This window comes from Lipotes vexillifer, unplaced genomic scaffold (assembly GCF_000442215.2).
Source record: "Lipotes vexillifer unplaced genomic scaffold, Lipotes_vexillifer_v1.1 scaffold61, whole genome shotgun sequence".
NCBI lineage: Eukaryota > Metazoa > Chordata > Mammalia > Artiodactyla > Lipotidae > Lipotes > Lipotes vexillifer.
In genome coordinates, this window is record NW_006787051.1 from 499922 (window position 1) to 519777 (window position 19856).

At 51.3% G+C, this 19856-nt stretch overlaps 3 protein-coding genes across 6 annotated transcripts; 1 reads left to right on the forward strand and 2 right to left on the reverse strand.

Moving 5' to 3' along the window:
• Window positions 1–7066: 7066 nt before the first annotated feature.
• RRP8 (ribosomal RNA processing 8) lies at window positions 7067–10663 on the reverse strand. The gene is made up of 7 exons (XM_007459821.1): window positions 10482–10663; window positions 8921–9290; window positions 8264–8717; window positions 8044–8173; window positions 7779–7885; window positions 7598–7694; window positions 7067–7369 (listed from the first exon to the last, which is right to left on the reverse strand). The coding sequence occupies exons 1-7, from the start codon at window positions 10578–10580 to the stop codon at window positions 7250–7252; spliced, it is 1377 nt and encodes a 458-aa protein (XP_007459883.1). The 5' UTR covers window positions 10581–10663; the 3' UTR covers window positions 7067–7249.
• A 128-nt stretch (window positions 10664–10791) lies between these two features.
• Window positions 10792–17405, forward strand: ILK (integrin linked kinase). Of its 4 annotated transcripts, none has more exons than XM_007459824.1 (13): window positions 10792–10899; window positions 11284–11468; window positions 14570–14735; window positions 14918–15013; window positions 15201–15297; window positions 15396–15479; window positions 15591–15676; window positions 15810–15919; window positions 16030–16157; window positions 16249–16370; window positions 16470–16569; window positions 16678–16808; window positions 16992–17405. In XM_007459824.1, the coding sequence occupies exons 2-13, from the start codon at window positions 11380–11382 to the stop codon at window positions 17139–17141; spliced, it is 1359 nt and encodes a 452-aa protein (XP_007459886.1). In that variant the 5' UTR covers window positions 10792–10899; window positions 11284–11379; the 3' UTR covers window positions 17142–17405. The 4 variants fall into 4 exon arrangements, with proteins under 4 accessions (XP_007459886.1, XP_007459888.1, XP_007459887.1 ...); XM_007459825.1 differs by having other exon boundaries at window positions 10798–10895; window positions 11334–11468; XM_007459823.1 differs by having other exon boundaries at window positions 10848–10895; window positions 11356–11468; window positions 16992–17403.
• Window positions 17348–18803, reverse strand: TAF10 (TATA-box binding protein associated factor 10). Its single transcript, XM_007459822.1, has 5 exons — window positions 18528–18803; window positions 18234–18388; window positions 17929–17993; window positions 17726–17840; window positions 17348–17542 (listed from the first exon to the last, which is right to left on the reverse strand). Exons 1-5 carry the CDS (start codon window positions 18757–18759, stop codon window positions 17453–17455), a joined length of 657 nt encoding a protein of 218 aa, XP_007459884.1. The 5' UTR covers window positions 18760–18803; the 3' UTR covers window positions 17348–17452.
• Window positions 18804–19856: the final 1053 nt, after the last annotated feature.

Below are 19856 nucleotides of genomic sequence, written 5' to 3' on the forward strand. Positions count from 1 at the left end.
CTCTCCATATGGCCACTGGGGTGGAGCCTGGGGCAGAGGCTTCTTGGGAGAAAGTAACCTGAGTCACTTGTGAGGGTTTGGAGCCAAAGAGAGAGATATGGAGAGGTCAGAGTCAGGCTAGATGGGACAGGGCAAGGGGAGTCAGCTGCTGGCGGGGCTTCACTTCTGCTGTTTGGCAGGACAAACGTGCATGAGTTTCCCGGGAGCTCCCAGAAAGGTAACCACTCCTAAGGTATTTGTTGGGACCTCTCCCAGGAGGGCTGCCCGCCAGGGTGAGGGACTTCAGCACTAGGACGCCGTGCATATGCTGTCAGTGTCAGGAGCTGAAGAGCCGAGGGGGAGTGTGGGCTGAGTATTGTAAGGAGGGAACCAAAACCAGTTAGTGCGCAAGTGCCATGGCGGGACTCCAGAGAACCCCAATAACTCACACACTGAGCCAACATCTAAATGCCTGTCTTAATAGAACACACTGATGAAGCTAAACTAAATCAAAGTTTAGCCTTTTTGCCTCTAACATGCCTTCCCCCATCCCAATCCTAGAAGTAGGAGGTAGAGAATGAGTGAAAAAAAACAGACCATGAAGGTTTCCCCACCCCACTGAGCTGGAGGGAGAACAGCTTTGAATTGGATGAGTTGCTGACAGGCCACTGAGATGTGGGAAGGGGCGGGGGAGACAAATGTATTTAAAATAGTAATATTTCAGGTTGGTCTCAGCCATGTTATAGGGAATAATGGAACATATTTACACCAGAGTACTAACAATGTAGAAGGACCCTTGAAGTAAGGCCAAAAAGATAGGGGCTGTGGCTACCTGTGAGACTCCTGAGAAGGGTAATAGTAAGTAGGGTGTCTCTGCTTAATCAAAACACATCATCTTGTGACCATGAGGATCAAGAGAGTCACACAGACCTAACTGCTAACATCCTTGAATTCCTGAACCAATGCCAACAACCATCAGGTTTCTAGTTTTACAAGAAGAAAAATCTAATTTGTTTAAGATATTCTTTAGGGGGATTTCCTTTTTTTGTTGTTGCTTTTTTTTTGTCACAATCAAAATGTAACTGATAAACTGATAAAATCAGTATCTCAACTTCCTCATGTGAGCATTTTTTTCCCCAGTTAGGAGTCCAGTTCATAGGGCTGGGGGAGGTGTTGACTGGCATCTGGTAAGCTAATTAAATGTCTGAGGCACCCTGAAGGAAACAAAAAGGGTTCTGTGATCAAGAAAAGGTGGACAGGATGGCCAGAGAAGCTATATTAGCCAGGGCATATCATGCTAAACACTAATGCAACAGAGGTTATTCCTTGTTCAAAGAAATGTGGATATTCTTGGTCAAGCAATTCTCCTCTAAGCAAGGACTTAAATATCCAGACTCCTTCTATGCTGTGACTCCATCTTCAAAACACGTGCTTCAAGGTCACCCTGGAAGGCAGAGGAGCGGGTGGAGAATACAGAGAAGGCTCATCCACTCTTGAACTGTCTTGGTCTGGTAATGAAACATCACTTCTGCTCACTTTCCACTGGGGAGGATGATGCACACAGCCCCACCTTGATGCAAGGCGCTGGGAAATGTAATTTAACTGTGTGTCCAGGAAAAGGACATTTTGGTGAGCATCTAGCCCGTTTTCTCCACAGAAGAAAAGGTGATGCTGGCGTGAAGATCTGGAAGATGAAAATGAACTCACCAGGGAAAAGTATCCTGAGAAGATGGAGTGGCAAATGTAACGACCCAGAAGTAGAAATGGCTTGGAACACTTGAGGAATGGAAAGAAAGCCTGTGTGGCTGCAGTTTCGTGTGGAAGCAGTGGGTTAAGGTGCAGTTGGACAGGGAGGCCTGGGCAAGATCACATAGGGCCTGGGAAGGAGTTTGCCTTTTGTTCTCAGAGCACTGTGAATCCACTGAAGGATTTTCAGCAGAGAAGTGACATATCTGACTTACACTTTAAAAAGCTCACTTGGGGCTTCCCTGGTGGCGCAGTGGTTGAGAATCTGCCTGCCAATGCAGGGGACACAGGTTCGAGCCCTGGTCTGGGAAGATCCCACATGCCATGGAGCAACTGGGCCCGTGAGCCACAATTACTGAGCCTGCGCGTCTGGAGCATGTGCTCCGCAACAACAGAGGCCGCAATAGTGAGAGGCCTGCGCACCGCGATGAAGAGTGACCCCCACTTGCCACGACTAGAGAAAGCCCTCGCACAGAAACGAAGACCCAACACAGCCATAAATAAATAAATAAATAAATAAATACATAGTGTATTAAAAAAAAAAAAAAGAAAGAAGGTAAAAAATAAAAGAGTTCTTTAAAAAAAAAAAAAAAAAAAGCTCACTTGGCTGAGTGGAAAATGAATTGCTCTGGGGACAGGAGTGGAAGCAACTGGACCAGTAAGGTGGTTACTGCAGTAGTCGAATGTCCTAGAACCAGGTGGCCAGCCTGGGAAGTCACCAGGGATGGAGGACGACGTAATTAAGAGGTCTCTGTGAGAATCTGTAAAGGGCTTCGTGAAATTACGTAAGTGGTTGAGCGACTGGAGCCGAGCTGTGTCTCTGCCAAGACCACGTTGCTTCTTTGGGAACTGTGCTCCCTTAGAACAGTGTTACAGGAACAAAAGCTGGAGCACCCCGATGACTGCAGGGGCAATAAGCCCCTAAAAGGGATGCTGAGGAAGCATGAGCACAGACTGCTATCCAAACCCAACTTTATTCTTGTCTCTCACCACCCCTCCAACCCTTTTTCATTTAGAGAAAAGCTGCAGCAAGCCTGTGACTTTTCAGCTCATTCTTAGTTCATAGATGTCTTAGAATCAGTTTAAGATACAAAACCAGTCTCAAATGATTGCAATGTCTAATCCTACGTTACAATAAATAATCTGCACCTATTGTAGCTTTAACTATTTTCGCCTCCCAGCTCTGTCCCACTTAAGTCAAGGAGCCTGCACTGGGGAAGGGAGGAATGATCTGGATGCTCTCTGCGCTTCTCACCTCCTCTCCACCTAAGAGCTGCTGACTGCTCTGGGCCCAACTGCAGAGAGGAAGGGGATAAAACAGTTCTTGCTTGACTGGATGTTTCTGTGCCCCATGGGCCTGCTAGATATTTAAAGGGAGCATCATGCTGTCCCTTTTCTGCAGTCCCCTTTACCTTGGTGGATGCAGCTTTATTCTGGGTGGTTTCCTGAGACTCCCTCCTCAGCCCACATGGCACACTCCTAGCTTCTTTGTGCTAAGGTCTCCTTGCCTCTTCAAATGGTCCTACCAGACAGGACTCAAGACCAGCTGATGCTTCCCTCTCTTGCAAGGTGCAAAGGATACACTCATGCATGGCTTACCACGGCAAATTCTGGGAACACAGGCCAATGCAAAAGCAGCAGCACTCCCCTGGCTCCACCCCTGAAACAGTTCATGAATCTCTGCTTGCCCTCCGCATTTCCAGGGCAGGAGTCAGATTCCAGGTTCACCATTTCTTGGCTTTAGGAATAAATACCTCAAGCTTCCCAAATGCTCCCAGTGGAATCTCCAATTACACTCTTTCCCACTCTTGTTTACTTCTTACTATGACTGCACTCCTTCATTCTGTTCTCCAATTGTTCCTTAAACTGATCTCACTGTTCCTTAAACAGCTGGCATGCTGTTATTTCTTAAATAAATATATATTGTTCTCTCTTCAGTCTAGGCTCTCAACATTAGACACTGAAGCCCAGGCATGGACTTGAAGAACAGCTTGTCCTGAAGCTGATGATGGAGCGGGGGGGGACCCAGACTCAGGAAAGTCCTGCTTTCAGAATTGATAGAAACGCAGATGGAGGCTTGGCTGAGTTAGGGGGAGCCGGGGGGGCCTGAGTGAGACCCAGAAAGATGTTTATGTAGGTGGCTGGAGCCAGAACAGGCAAAGAAAGAATCCAAATTTTAAGTAAGGGAGGAAAGCAAAAGAGGGAGGAAGGCAGACCCCAGCTGTCCTGCTGAGCATGATAATAAAGCAGGGAAAATTAATCAAGATCTAGGAATATAAATAACACTTGGGAAACAGAGATATGGAGCTATAAAAAGGTGATGTGTGCACTACAGTGAGACAGATACCCTGCTACTCCAAAACATCCCTTAGACTTTATGGCTTGCCTCCCTCCCTGTTATCCCAGGAGATTCCTGTCCCATGGAGCTGCCACAACAGTTGTCTCCCCAACAATCCCCAGTGAATCCCGCCAAGCTGGAAAGGACTGTCAGGGTATTTTGTCTTGGCTGCCTGGCAGCCAGCTCCACTCACCAGCCTCACATCACCCCCAAGATGGAAGTCTCTCTAGTAGGCTGTGTGAACCCTCTGTCCCTTTGAAATTCATGCTCTCCCGCTTCTCCTACTCTTTGGAGATCTCCTGGATCTGCCCCCTTCTTCAAGAGGTTGGCACCTGTTCCACGTTTATGTCTACCATCATACTGGAGACCTTCAAAGTCCACACAGAACCTCTCTCAATACCTGAGGACTCCATGCATTAACCAATCTCCTGGCAACCTCCCTTGCACACCTCTCAGGCACTCACCCCTATAACTACACTCTAAACTTAGCCATTGCCTGGGCTGCTCTGCTTCCAATATGAATTATTCAGGCATTCCAGTTTCTGACCACACTCTCCCATCCTTCTAGGTTACTTGTTCGGTTACCCCCAATGCAACAACCTACTCCTGTCTTTACTCCACTCACCTGTTCTACCAAATTCCATGGTCCAGCATAGCAATCACTTACGTACGAACGGTCTGAAATTCCTTTGCTCGTTTATTTCAATTGCATGGCAAGTTTCCAACTCGGGATGACCCCTCAGTACTCATTTTTTCCACAGCTACACCTAGATTCCTGAGTAGGTAGAGATAACCACAGCATTGAGCTGATTGGGCTCACTATAAATTCATGAATAATACCACTATAAATTCAAACACCAGGCCCTCAACATTATGCAGCAATCCTCTCCCCGCTGCGACCTGACCTCTCTCTCATCTTAATAGACCTTTCAACAGCATCTGTGGGCCGAAAACCTCCCCATTCCTTCCACATTAAGAAATTCATTCTCCTGGTTTTACTCCTCCATCTCTGGCCCCACCTTCTCTTCTTGTCCCCTTTATTGGTTCATTTTCCTTTACTCATCCATTAAATGCTCCTGAGAGTTCTATTCCAAGCCACTTTCTCTTCTCGTTATCTTACTTTGGATATCTTATCTATTCCTATGACTTGAGTTACCTCCTCTGGCTGCTGAGTTTCTGTCCCACTTCCAAGTGAACATCAAGGTACCAAAAACCCAACCTTTTGAATGGCATCACCAGCCCAACCAGCTGCTCAAGCCAGAAACCCAAGACTTGCTTCAGATTCCTTTCTCTCACCAAAGCCGCAATGTCCCACCAGTTCTACTCACTGAAGTTCTCCCAACCGCCTCCACCTATTCCACCGTCACCAGTCCACAGTGCCCTCATCATGTGCCCAAACCTGGGCTCCTGCAACACCCCTGCTTCTCATCGGCCCCACTCAACTGGACCCTGTCATCCTTATCACCTCCTTAGATGGATCTCAAGTGACCAGCTCGGGAATACAAAGATAAATGAGTTGAGAAGACTGCAGCCTAATGCACAAAGCAATTGCCACACAGTATTTAAATGCTGAAATTGCACTCTTCACGTAGTGCTTTGAGACTGCGGATGAAGAAGTTAGTTCTGCTTTGGGAGTACTGGAGTAGGAAACAACTAGGCTGTTTGGAAGGATGAGTAAGACTCTGCCGATCAGATGAGTATTCAGCAGAGAGAAGCACATGCAAAGGTACTGAGCAGTATCTGCTGGATGGTTCATAGCCCAGCCTCCAAACATGCCCTCTGGCCTACACAGACTGCCTCAAAACACCCACCTTACTGGAGGCACCCTACTGGCTCAGAGCCCTGGAACCTGTGTTCCAGTGGTCACTCTCAGTTCTTGTTCTTTGAAATAGGTAGAACAGGCTATATCTTTATACCTGGGCCCATGGCAGATGCCTTCTGGAAGGGGCCAAGGACCTATCATCCCAGTTCATCTTCTCCCAGCACTAGCCTTCCCTGCCCATAGCTTTCCTAAGACATGCTGATTTGCGCCCACTACAAGGCAGAAACAACAGACAGACCCTTCTGCCAATGAACAGCCCAATCTCCACCCCAAATAGCATCAATCAGTTGTGATTTATGAAGAGGCCCAGCTCCTGCACCACCACCCCCCTCCAAGAACAGCTCACAATCTGTCAAGAATCTCTAAAAATTCTATAAAATAAGCCTGTTGAAAGGCCTATCTTGAGCTCTCCCAGAGTCTTCCTCAGTCAACGAGCCCATTCTTTACTCTTCAACCCCTAACCCTGCCTGGAGAAGGTCTTTAGAAAACAGTAATGCTTACAACACACATCAGCCACAGCTACAGTTTATTGTACACCTCCTGTGCACCCAGCCCTAGCTACAGATTTCCTCATTAACCCACACCACACAACAATCCCATGAGACAAGAATCCTACCATTTTCCAAATGAGTAATACGACATTCAAAGATTAAAAGACTCTCAGCAATCAGTGGCAGGCCTACCTGATTCCAAAATTTGTGCCCTCAGCCAGACACACACCAGGGCCCTATGGGACAACAGATACTAGGAGTAGTCTGGGCCATACAGCTCCAAAGATGGAGATAAGGATCAGGGGAAAGAAGCACTCAGTACAGGGACAATCAAACCATCCTGACCTAGAAGCCCAGACTGACGTGCTCAGCCAGGATGCTGGTGGGCTACCAGCTGCCGCAGAGCCAAAGAAGCAATGCCTGCCCCAGGCCTTCAAGGCCTGGGCAGACCAAAGCTGTAGAAGCTATGGGTAAGCAGAAGGAGCTGATGCGCAAAAAGGAAAAGGAGAATAGAGGAGAGTGGAGATGCTAGGACAGAAAGTCCACGTGGCTCCTGAGAGATGGAAAGAGGAGCCACACCCAGAGATGCCCTGAATTCCAAACCATGTCGTTTCCATGACACTGAGGGCATCCACAGTTCTCAGATACTCCTGCGTTCTCACAGTAACTCCTTATTCTTTAGCTAGCCCAAATGACTATGCTTCCTGGAACCAAGAAGCCTTCATTAGAGCAGGGCTGAGCCAGGGGTTTCATTATATTTTGTTCTTGGGATGGAGTAAGGGTGGTACCAGGCCCCGGGTCACAGCCTGAGTACTTCAGAGTACTGAGCCTGGAGTTCAAAACTTGCCTCCCCTTTCAAGGGGGGTCCAGAGGTCACCTGCGCTTGTAGAGACAAGGCTGGAGCTTCAGGCCTGAGAGTTGAGCCTTGGGCCCGACCCGAGGAGGCCCAGTCTTTTGAAAGTCAAACAAGAAGAAGTGGCTGTTGGTCAGGTCCTAGGGACAGAAAAGACCCAGTGAGCTCTAAATCCTCACCCCAGCTCCTCAAACCACCTCCGTCCACATCCCGTCCCTGCTCAGAAAGCTTCCCAGGGCTCTCCCACGAGTCATGCCTTCAAGGAGCAAACGTCTGTGTCTGATTATGACCTCCATCCCGAACACCACTACTACCCTGAAGGGCCACACATGTGACAAAAATACGGACAGACTTCTTGGGGCCCTCACCTTGGAGATGACCTTGAAGCCCAGTTTGGTGACAGCCCCCAGAAAGGTCCGAACATCTTCAAAGCGGCTGCTGACCTCAGCCACTTTCAAGAGACCCCTGAAAAGGATGGAAAGTTCTGGGTAAATGCACAGACACACGCATGTACACATATACATGCATCTGTTTCCTGGGGACTCCTACCCTGGCTTCAGCACTCGATTTGCCTCCTCTAGGAAGTCTCTGATGTTGGTTCCCATCAGTGAAAGGCAGAACACAGCCACATCTACAGATTCATCCTCCAGAGGCACCTATGGAGAGTGAGAGTATTGTATGAAGCACACGTCATGGGGAGGAGAAAGCCAGCACCGAGTGCTAGGGGTGCCGGGCAGAGAGGGCATGTTAGAGATTAGCCCATGGAGTTTGGGCCTAGGGCACAGGCCAGATACGTGGAAGGAGTGGGGTTTACCTGGGCCATGTCACACACAGTGACCCGGGGGTCCAGAGAGGCCAAGTCGAAGCAGTGCACAGGGTTCCGGATACTTGAAGCCAGGCGGCAGTCCCCACAGCCAAAGTCAGCCACCACCAGGGACGCAGGCCTGGAAGTGGAAGGGAGGAACAGCTCACTGGTCTGGTCTGAGCCCGTGACTGACACACCTCGCTTCTCACAATGCCCAACTCCTACTCACCGCTGGTGAAGATCCCTGGCAATGCGGTCCACTGGCTGCAGTGGCCACTTCTTGACTTGGCTCTGGAAGCCACGGTGGTAGAGGAGAAAGGCCTCAGGGTCTTCCTGGAAGAGGCGCTGCGCAGCACTGCTGGGCCCTGAGTACAGCTGTTCATTGAGGTAGCGGAAGCGGGCACCATCCAGCCGCTGGGCCATGCGGGCTCGCAGAGCCTCCGCCCGGGCTCCATGGCCGTCTGGACTGGGGGCAGGAGGCACCTCTGTCTCCTCTGCGGCGGCTGTGGCTGCGGCCGGCTCTGGCGCCTGAGGAAGCCGAAACTTGTTCTTCTGTCTACGCTTGTTCTTCTGCCGGTTCCGCCACTGCTTGCGACTCAAGGTATGCGGAGGATTAGAGCAAGGGGTCTCAGGTCTTGGCTTGGTGGAGTCATTTGCAGCACTAGAATTCCAAGCTTTGGAACCTGCAGGGAATGAGATGGGAAGGCATATTTGGGGCAATATCCCCTGAATTCAGAGGCTTAGCAAGAGACTAAACCTGAGACAGAGGTTGTGGCCTAGATGAAAGTACTTCTTATTCCCTAACCCCAAACCTAGTGGTGGCAGGTAACCTCTGTCATATGTAGCATCAGCTGATCCCCCCTCCCTGTCCCACATGCACTAATACCAGTTTGGTCAACATTGCCCAGGGGCTGGGCAGGATTTGAAGCGTCCTGTTTCTGGCATTTCCTCTTTCTCTTCTCTTCTGCAGCAAAGTCATTGCCAAGAAGAGCCCCTTTGTGGCACTTCTTCCTTTCCACTTCCTCTTCCTTGGAGTCACTGCTAGGTGGGCCCTGTTTTTGACGTTTCTTCTTCCTTTTCTTCTTTACTTCAGGAGAAGTGCTGGCAAACAAGACCTTTTTTGGGCATTTCTTCTTTCTTTGCACCACCTCCTCCTCGTCCTCCTCGTCACTGCCAGGCAGACTGGGGGGCTGCTGGGGAAGAGATGCTGCCTCCAGGGCCCGTAATGTGGCCAAGAGCTGGCGGTGCTTGGAGCCCTGGGGGAAAACAAGGGATGAGAGCAGGGGCGAGGAGAATGGATGGGGCCTGGAGAATAAGAAAGGAGAGATGGGGACCTCATTCAGACGCTGGTTAGAGGCATATGGATTATTCCCAATCAACTTAACTTGTCATGAAGACTGCCAGACCCTGAAGAACTTTCAAGTCGCCATCCCAAGGAGGGCAGAGAAATCATCCACCCCACTTTCTTCATTGTGCAGATGAGGTAATGGGGTTCCCCAGAGAAACGTGATAAGGTCACAAGCTACAAGATCAAGGCCAGGGACCAGGAGTTCCAACCCTCAATCTCAGGCTTCTACCTCTAACTAATACCTTTTTATAAAAGTTAGGAGGGTTTCTGAAAACAAGAGTAACGGGATCACACGTGTGTGTATTAAAGGTGCCTCCTTTAATAGTTGTAGGGTAGAGAACAAACTGAAAAGGACAAGCTGTAGACAGAGGCCAGTGGCACGGACTACAGCAATGGGTTGAGGGGTTGAAGAGGAGGGAATAAAGCAGACAGATTCCATGTTGGAGGCTGACCGAAGGGTAGAAAGAGCCTGAGCAAGTGCAGCAGCCCTCACATCTGCTAAAGCTTAAAGGAGGAGGTCTGCTGTCTGGGAGGCCATTCTAGGCTGAAGTCCTACTGGGCGGTCCTAAGCCAGGCACTTATCTTGGAGCTCCCCTCAGCACCACCTCCCTTTGAAAGGTAGTACTGACAACCCTTCAGCGTCGTTCACTCTTGCTCTCTCCAGTCTCCACACAGCACCCAATGACCTTTTTCAAAATGCAAATCTGAAGAAATCATTCCTCTGCTAAAACACTCCACTGGCTTCTCTCTATCTTTACCGTATGCAAAGCTTCTAATCTAGCTCTCCAATTTCTACGGCACCCCCTCTCACTCTCTCCTTTCCAACTACACAGATTATTTCTGTGTAGGTGTGTGACCCTAGCAGAACATGCTCTCTCACACCAGGGTCTCTACACGTGCTTTTCCTTCCAAGAAACCCTCTTTGCTTCACTAACTTCTACTCACCAAGTCTCTCTCAGTTCCAACGTCACTTTCTTTTGGAAGTTCCGGGATTTTCGGGCGGTCGCAGGCGCCCCCCTCCCCCTAATTACACATGCGGCGCGCCCCAGCTCTGGGATCCAGCGGGGTCCGTTCCGAGTGCCCCTGCGGGTCCACTCACCTTGATTTGCGAGTCAGCCGTGGTCCGAGGCCATAAGGCTACAGACCCGAGGTCCGCGACTACTGGGGCCTCCTCGGCCCACTCCGGCTCCTCGAACATGGGGTTGGGGAGAGCGAGGTCGCGCGGTCCACCAGCCTCTCCACGTGCCCAGCTAGTCTCCAGGAATCAAAGCGCTCAGCGCCTCCAAAACAGGGCCGGAAACCAAAGAGTGAAAGCTAAGGCGGCTAGAGCAGCCGGCTCAGCGCCGAAAACCATCGAGTTTAGACACTGGTGGGCTAGAAGGTCAATGAAGGCGGGCTGGAGGGCTGGGGGGACGGAGGCCCGCGCTAGCCAGAGAGGGCCCGGGGCGGGGCCGGGCGGCGGGCGCGGCCGGACAGGAGTTCCCCGGAGAAGGCTCCTCCAGCCCGAGTCCCGGTGAGTGTGGGAGCACCCGTGCCCCCTCCCCAAGTCTGGAGCTCTACCAGGCGGTCACCCCTCACTCCGCCTACTCCGTTCTGAGTGGGGAACGAAGGCCATCCCCGGGAAGGACCTCCGATCCCCTCCCCCAGGGTATAGGGCGCCTAAACTCCCCCTCCCCCCAGCTCTGTCCGCGGGTAGGGTCTCTGTGCTTGGTCTCTGACATCCCTTCGGGAGGTACTACCTCTTAATCACCCCCTACTTCGCCCGACCCGCCTTTCCCTCGCGCCCAGGGGACACAGTACGGGATCATCCCGCTGCCCCCCTAATCCCCTCACAGACCTCCAGTAGCCGGGGACGCAGTGCCCAGACCCCCACCCCAACACAAACACTTCTCTCCTTTAAGGGACAAGGCTTGGGGCTCACCCCCTCGCCCTTCCCTGGATCCTTCTACAGTCCCCACGCTTTCCCAATCGAGGGGACCCAGCGCCGGGACGCTGCTATGGACGACATTTTCACTCAGTGCCGGGAGGGCAATGCGGTTGCCGTCCGCCTGTGGCTGGACAACACGGAGAACGACCTCAACCAGGGGTGAGCTGAGGTGGCTGGTGGGGGAGAGGAAGGGTAAAGACATGCTCCTCTCCGCGATGTGCGGTGCTCACGTCTGGTGCGGGCTGCTGACTTTCCTATCCAGTGTGATGAGGGCTAAGCACAGCCAGTCAGGGTCTCCACACAGGAAGCTGTTGTTTGAGCTGAATCTGGACTGAATAAGAATTTCACAGGCAGAGGCTGCAGAGAACTTTTCTAGCCTCAGTAAACTGCATGGGCAAAAGCTAGGGGGCAAGACACCCAGAAGAAGAGGGTGCCCGGAAATTGTCCGGAGCTCCACATGGCTAGAGGATAGAAGACCTCTGTGGGCTTCTGTGGGCTGAAGCACTGGGTACAAGCGGAGAACGACAGGAGATAAGATTGGAAAGGTCTGCAAGGGTCAGCCAGATCATGCAAGAATATTTAGACTATAATAATGCATTTATTCCAAGAACAAGAGTTTAAAGCCATGTAATGATATGATGAGACTGTCCATTTGTTAAGTGTCATCTTGGATGCTTTGTGAAGAGCAGGTGGTGATGTGAAGAGAGGCACCAGAAGTGGTGATAGCTTGGACTGGAATTGGGGCAGGTAAAAAAGAAAAACATGGTCAAATTCCTGAAATCTTTAGGATAAAGAATTGGTGAGACTTGGTGTGGGAAGTGAGGAAGGTCAAAGATGATGACCAGGGTTCTGGCTTGGGCACTTGGGTAGATGGTGGTTCCTTTTACTGACATGGACGAGAGTGAAGGGTGATGAGTTCCACTCTGGACACGTTAAAGTGACAGTACAGTGAAGTGGAAATGTTGAGTAGGCTGTTGGATTTCAAGAGAGAGATCTGACTTGGAGACAGATTTGGGAGACAGTAGCATGTAGGTGGCACCTGAAGAGGAGGGTGTGAAACAGAGGGGATGAGAAACCTACAAGACCAAAAAGGAGCAACTGGAGGTTGAAGGAGAAACAGGAAAATATGCTAGTAAGGCTTGGAGAAGTGAATGTTTCAACAAAAGGGGAGTGGTCAATGGTACTATAGACTGCTGAGAGGTCAAAGAACTTGAGCACTTTAAAGTAACCACTGAATTTACAATTAATTATATATTTGATGATCTCTGTGAGGGCTGTTTCAGAGGAAAACAGGTGAAGAAACTAGACTAGTTTCCTTCATTTAAAGAACTATACTGAACTTCTGTGCTGGGTGCTAGAGGTCCAGAATCAGACATAATGCTTGCCTTCAAGGCAGCAGCCCTGTGACAGGTTGAACGGGAGGTAGAGAAAGTGAATGTAGACAAGTTCTTTAAGGCTGGCTGAGACAGGAGGACAAGAAAAGCAGTAGTGGTGTTGATTCAGGATGGTGGATTTTAATTTTATTTAAAAATTTTAGTTTTTGAGGTTGGGAGAATTTATTTTTTAGGTTTGAGAGGTAAGGATCACCTGTCATCTTCATCCAGGCTTTACAGGTTTCCATTAGGCTCTATGCTATTTCTCCATAATTTGCAGTCACTCCTTCCGTTTTTCATATAATTCTTCAAAGGGTGCTCTGATAAAGACAGCGAGCGCAGTTAGTATTTTGTTGGTGGGGTTATAACGGGTCAAGTGAGGTTGTCTAGTGAGCCTCACATCTAGGAAGACTCAGCTGCCAAAAGGTGAAGGGGTGGCATTAGTGTAACTGGTGCTGGTTTGAGTAGATAGGCTTTGGGGGCCCAACTGGCTATATGCTGGATATGAAGTGAGGGTGAACTTCCTGCTGGCCTCTTTGGGACTAAAGTTCAGGTTCTGAGGTGACCCGCGGCCTGACAGTGGGCAGAACCCTTGTGCCCATACTTTTGCTCTCAGGCTCTGGCCTGCTCTGGGGCTACAGACTGCCAGAGGCTGATAAGCTGGGGCACAAATTAAAGAGCTGGGATGCAAACCTGACTGATAAGCAGGGGGTGGTGATTGTTTTAGGAAGAGGAAGGGGAATACCCACCTCCCCGGAAAGGTTTTGGCTATCTTTGGGAGCAGATGAGGGCAGCTGTGGAGGGAAATCTAAGTTAAAGGCCACACCCACCACCCACATTGGCTGTGGGGACATCTGGGTGGCCCGCGGTGGCGGCTCCAGGCCCCGCCCAAAACCCGCACACGGGAAGTGACCGAAGCACTAAGGCATCCCGAGGCTGCCGGCCCAGACCACGGACTGCCCCCCTGCTCCGCCCCTTGGATCTGCAGCCCAGGACTGGAGGGAATTTCCTTTTATGGCCCCAGGCTGTCAGGCCGGCCTAGCTTACACACAGTTGTTTTTTTGTTTTTCTTTTTTGTACATTTCTTTTACTTTATAAAATACAAGCTCTTGAGAAAAGAAAAAAGTCAGGTATAGCTTTCTTTCTAAAGAAGCCATTCTCATTTTCTTGTTTTCTGTGCCCAGGATTGCTTGAGTAGAGGAATCCTGTCTTATGTGGTGGTATCTACTTCATCATGAATGACTTATCAAAAGCATTTCTTTTTCATTATGAACCCTTCCAAACCATCATTTTAATTCCATTCCCTTTTTAGATCTTAATTTCAGTATCAGAACCAATCAGTAAGCTTGCTTCCTCTCCCATGAGCTGCGGCTTTCCTTTTCAAACCTACCCCTCCTTCCCATTAATGTGCACTGAACAGCTGCCATCACTCCTTTCTCTCAAGAAGCTTAGTCTAATAGACAAGACAGCCCACTAACAGATTTTTACAATCCAGTGTGACAAGTACTGTAGTAGGGGGATGTGCCAGATGCAGTGGAAAACAGAAAGGATCAACAGATGTTGCAAAAGGGGTGCAAAGGAAACCAGATGAAGAATGTTACCACGTAATGAGGGCATACCAGGGAAGAAAGGCTAGTGGGAGATGGTGATGGAGACAATGAATCATATGGATTTGTTGGGATTTCAGGTAGTGGTTGGTTGGGTTTGAAGCCCAGGGGAAGGTCTGAATTGGACAGCTTTGGGAGTTGCTGGCATGAATGAGAATCAAAGTCCTAGAGGTAAAGTTTCTCAGGGAGAGTATGCAGAGCGACTATCAGTTTTTTTTTGTATCAAAGCCTTTGCCCCCATCCCACCTCCAGATCAATGACCATTGCCCCTTCCTCAAAGGGACGATCATGGCTTCTCCCCCTTGCACTGGGCCTGCCGAGAAGGCCGATCTGCTGTGGTCGAGATGCTGATCATGCGCGGGGCACGAATCAATGTGATGAACCGTGGGGATGACACCCCTCTGCACCTGGCAGCCAGTCATGGGCACCGTGATATTGTACAGAAGGTATGTATGAACCCCTGCCTCTGTCATCTACTTGACGTACCTGCCTGGAAGTCAGCCACAGGCACTATAACGTACCATAGAAAGTGTGTATACTCTTCTCCCTCCTTGCATGCCTCAACACACATCTCTCATTTGGGACTGACTGTACCTTCTGCCTCTTTCTGTTTGGCCATGGGGACCAGCTGCTGCAGTACAAAGCTGACATCAATGCAGTGAATGAGCATGGGAATGTGCCCCTGCACTATGCCTGTTTTTGGGGCCAAGATCAGGTGGCAGAGGTGAGTACTCAGGCCCCGAGTTCTGACTTGGGTGGGAAGCAAAGTCTGAGCTTGAGTGGGAGATTCTAGAACCCTCAACCCATCCTATGAGTACTGCCCAGTACTCACGACATTCACAGGGTTTGTACTGCATCTACATTCACGGTTGGTTGTGACTGCCCTCATCACAGCCACCTTTTAATTCCAGGACCTCGTGGCTAATGGGGCCCTTGTCAGCATCTGTAACAAGTATGGAGAGATGCCTGTGGACAAAGCCAAGGCACCCTTGAGAGAGCTTCTCCGAGGTCTGTCCCCACCCACCGCTCGTGTCTTATCATGTTTCAGCCTATCTCCTCCCACCACACAACAGCTGAGGCCAAGACTGTTTGTCTTTCTTCCCTAGAGCGGGCAGAGAAGATGGGCCAGAATCTGAACCGTATTCCATACAAGGACACATTCTGGAAGGGGACTACCCGCACTCGGCCCCGTGAGTCAGTTGTGAGGGGAGGGGTGGTGATAGAGAATAATCCTGGGCTCCTGGGGCTGGGTGAGAGGGAGGCTGGTTAGAGGGAAGTACCTGACCTGCCCATACTCTCAGGAAATGGGACTCTGAACAAACACTCCGGCATTGACTTCAAACAGCTCAACTTCCTGGCGAAGCTCAATGAGAATCACTCTGGAGAGGTGACCCCTGCCCTTGCCCTTCCACCCCCTGACACATTACCTGCTCTGCACTCATTTTAAGTTTTTCCTCCAGTTAGTGGGCAGGAAAGCAGTGGCCTTAGTTAAAGCCTTCTAACCCGTATCTGTCCCTCAGCTATGGAAGGGCCGCTGGCAGGGGAATGACATCGTCGTGAAGATGCTGAAGGTTCGAGACTGGAGTACAAGGAAGAGTAGGGACTTCAACGAGGAGTGTCCCCGGCTCAGGTGCGGCAAGGCCTAAACTGGAAGCCTGGGTTCCAAGGAACCCTGCCCAGCACCTAGAGGGAGATCTTTTATGCTGGGTCTCAGTCAGGGACACTCTCTCACTCTTCTAGGATCTTCTCCCACCCGAATGTGCTCCCAGTGCTCGGTGCCTGTCAGTCCCCACCTGCTCCTCACCCCACCCTCATCACACACTGGATGCCATATGGATCCCTGTACAATGTGCTACACGAAGGCACCAGTGAGTAGGGGATGCCAGATCTTGTCGTGGCGGGGGAGGGGAGAGAAGTGTAAGCCTCTCCAAACTATTTAACTCTTGCCTCCTCTTTTAGATTTCGTTGTGGACCAGAGCCAGGCTGTGAAGTTTGCGCTGGACATGGCAAGGGGCATGGCCTTCCTACACACACTAGAGCCCCTCATCCCACGACATGCACTCAACAGTCGTAGTGTAATGGTGAGGTCCCAACTTCACTCCCGGCCCAGGCCCCAGAAGCCCTTTCCCTATCTAGAATAGGACTTACCTCCTTCCACACAACTATCTTCTCCTCCTCAGATTGATGAGGACATGACTGCTCGAATCAGTATGGCCGACGTCAAGTTCTCCTTCCAGTGCCCCGGACGCATGTATGCACCTGCCTGGGTGGCCCCTGAAGGTGAGTGAGTGCATTACGTTGGGAGGCAGAGAAGGGGCAGCTCAGTAGTAATGGAAGGGAGCAAGAGACAGGATAGGCAGCTGGAACAGTTAAGTCCTGTCCCTCCAGCTCTGCAAAAGAAGCCTGAAGACACAAACAGACGCTCAGCAGACATGTGGAGTTTTGCAGTGCTTCTGTGGGAACTGGTGACACGGGAGGTACCCTTTGCTGACCTCTCCAACATGGAAATTGGAATGAAGGTGAGAGCATAACTGGATATACTTGTGTTGGGGGAATGGTGGTGGTAGTGACAATAATTGCAGTGGGGCTGGGCTCTTCCTACATTTGTTCAAATATACAGAATCCTGTGCTGAGGGCTAGAGGCCGCTCCCCATATGAGACTCAAGTTCTGAGACCCACGTTGTTTTTCCTTGTGCTTGCAGGTGGCACTGGAAGGCCTTCGGCCTACCATCCCACCAGGCATTTCCCCCCATGTATGTAAACTCATGAAGATCTGCATGAATGAAGACCCTGCTAAGCGGCCCAAGTTTGACATGATTGTGCCTATCCTGGAGAAGATGCAGGACAAGTAGGGCTGGAAAGTCCTTGTCTAAACTCCAGAGGTGTCAGGACACGGTTAGGGGAGTGCACCTCCCCAAAGCAGCAGGCCTCTGGTTGCCTCCCCTGCCTCTAGTCATGGTACTACCCCAGCCATGGGGCCCATCCCCTGCCCCCATCCCTACCACTGTGGCCCAAAAAGGGAATGGGCTTAAAGCTTTGTCACTTGCCACACGGTGTCTCCCAGCATGGGAGGGATCAGCCCTGCCTGTCACAATAAAGTTTATTATGAAAACAGGCTGGTGTGGGGACAAGGGGACGGACAAGTACATTCCGACCAGGTGGCTCAGGTGAAGTAGTGCGGCTTCTTCACATTGATGCCGTACTCGCTGAGGGCAGGGGTCAAGTCCTCCATGGTTAGGGTGTACTTGCGGTCCTGAGGGAAGAGGGGAGAGCACCGACTGAACACAGGAATTCCAGAGTTCAGTCCCAGGTGGGTGACCCTGAGTAGGTCTTTCACCTCCCCTAGGGCTTAGTTTCCCTCAAAGGGGTTTCAGGATAATTTAAGCCTCTGCTGCTGTAGGAGGTAATAACTGACTCAGTGAGCCTCGCCTCACACCTTGCTCTTGCTTCGGGAACTGCCAGAGGCTGTGCCCTTCATTTTGCAGTGCTGTAGGGCATCGTTGGCAATATCTGAGATGAATTTCTGGGCAGCTAGGGAGATGAGCCGAATTCTAGAGAGAAAAAGACGGTATGAGAAGGAGGTGCACAACAAACTCCACACAAGCACCCAAGGCTCTACCCTGCCCAGAGTTTACTCACATGCGTGGGTCCGAGGCCTCAAAGCCAGCACGGTTCAAGTAGTAACCAGTCACTGCATCGGGGATCTGAGAAATCAATTAGACGACTGTCAGTGTTGGCCCTGTGTACTGTGGGGCTGAGAGTGGGAGGGTAAGGGAAATGGAGGGCAAGCCTGGCTACCAGGAAGCTCCTCATTTGGGTGGGCAGAAGGGATAAATCACAAGCGCTAGTAGGGGAGTAAACGCAAGAGGACGCTGCAAATACAGGCGGCGTGGCAGAAGCTGACGTGACAGCGGGCCAGCAGCCTGTTCAGGCGGGAAGCCCACCGTAGGCGTGTAATCCTCCAGCTGCATCAAGAAGTCCACCAGAGGCGTGCTGGACACCACCGGCTTCACGTCTCCGTTGGCCGCGCTTGGCAGCACGTAAACCCCGTTAGACATGGCCCCCTCCGGGGGCGCCGCGCCGCCCGCCGTCACCGGAGCTGGAGGAGAACCAGCAAACTGAGACATGGAGGTGGGAGGCGCGGGGGCCCAGCTAGGTCTGCCTTAACCCTCTGCCCTCACCCGCCGCTGGAGCCAGCCCAAGGCGCGGCCCTCGCCCTCACCCGTCCCGGCCCTCACCCGCTCCGCGCCGCTCGGCCGGCTCCCCGGCCCGCGCCGCCACGGCTCCCGTGCCCCCTGCCGCGGCTCCAGCCCCAGGCCCCCCAGCTGTCCCCGCGGGGCTGGCCTTGTTCTCCGCAGCGACGCCGGCGGGCAGCGCGGCGGGGACCGAGACCGCGGGTGCCGGGCCCGAGGCCGAGGCGGCAGAAGCCGGCGCCGCCTCGGGGTCCGCGCCGGAGCCGCTGCAGCTCATCGGGCCGGTGGGAGAGGCGGCGAACAGAACCGCTTCCGCTTCCGTTCACGTTACGCACGCACCAGGGTTGGCGTCACACGCCTCGCGACTCGCCCCTCCCACGTCACGTTCGCTCCTCCCTTAGGCTGCTTGCCTCTTTCCGCGGCCCCTCCGGCGGCTAGATGACGAAGGCCGATGGGCGGAGACAAAGTGTTGGAGAGCCGCGATAGCGCGAACATTTCTCTTAGGCGGATCCGCTGGGATGGGAACGCTTGAATGTCGAGGAGTCTCTTCTGTAGGTCTGGGACCACTCACCCAGCCTGACGCCCGAAAACCTTGCTTTGGGGCCCATCGCCCCGACACCTCTCGACCGTTGGTTGCCTGCCAGTCTGCATCCTTCCTAGTCCCTTTATTCAGCCTTTTAAGGGTTTGTAGTGGAGTTGGATAGCCTCTCTCCCTGGCAGCTGCCCAAAGAAGTGAGGGCAACAGGAGAAAGTGCTGCTGCAGATGGAGAAGGAGGTACAGTCCACCCTCCGTATAGGTGGTGAGGTGTGGGCAGTATTGGTTCCAGGACCCTCCCCTCAACCCCCTTCCCCGCACTGTATAGTTTAAATCATCTCTAGATTACTTATAATATCTAATACAATGTAAATGCTATGTAAATGGTTGCTGGTAAATTCAAGTTTTGCTTTTTATAACTTCCTGGAATTTTTTATTTTCTTTTAATATCTTCAATTCATGGTTGGTTGAATCTGTGGCTGTGGTATGTGAGGATACAGAGGGATGGCTGTCTTTCAGCCTGAATAAACAAGATCTGCAAAATCACAGCTAGTGAAAGAGTGGGTTTTTCAGTGCAGCAAACATTTATTTAATTCCTATTTGCCAGTCCTGAGCTAGGGCCTGCAAATACAAAGTTAAGTAGGACAAGGTTCTAGTCCTCTAGGCACCAGTAGTCTTGGAAAGGGAGGCAAACAGTTAACTGGCCATTTCAACAATATATGGGGGTTTAAATACTGGAGGTAGACACAGAGTGTACAGTGCAAGGGAGGAAGGGAACTAACAGCTGCTGCCTGTATCTGTGTTAGGCATTCTATTAACTTTATCCCATTTAATGATTC

Coding starts and splice junctions, on each gene's coding strand:
- RRP8 (XM_007459821.1), bottom strand. CDS start 10,580: ATGTTCGAGGAGCCGGAGTGGGCCGAGGAGGCCCCAGTAGTCGCGGAC. Junction 7,695..7,778: donor AATCGAGTGCTGAAGCCAGG/GTAGGAGTCCCC, acceptor CATCCTTTTCAG/GGGTCTCTTGAAAGTGGCTG. Junction 7,370..7,597: donor GCTTCAAGGTCATCTCCAAG/GTGAGGGCCCCA, acceptor TTCTGTCCCTAG/GACCTGACCAACAGCCACTT.
- TAF10 (XM_007459822.1), bottom strand. CDS start 18,759: ATGAGCTGCAGCGGCTCCGGCGCGGACCCCGAGGCGGCGCCGGCTTCT. Junction 18,389..18,527: donor GGCCGAGCGGCGCGGAGCGG/GTGAGGGCCGGG, acceptor GTTCTCCTCCAG/CTCCGGTGACGGCGGGCGGC. Junction 17,994..18,233: donor TGGAGGATTACACGCCTACG/GTGGGCTTCCCG, acceptor TTGATTTCTCAG/ATCCCCGATGCAGTGACTGG.
- ILK (XM_007459824.1), top strand. CDS start 11,380: ATGGACGACATTTTCACTCAGTGCCGGGAGGGCAATGCGGTTGCCGTC. Junction 14,736..14,917: donor ACCGTGATATTGTACAGAAG/GTATGTATGAAC, acceptor CATGGGGACCAG/CTGCTGCAGTACAAAGCTGA. Junction 15,298..15,395: donor CTTGAGAGAGCTTCTCCGAG/GTCTGTCCCCAC, acceptor TTTCTTCCCTAG/AGCGGGCAGAGAAGATGGGC.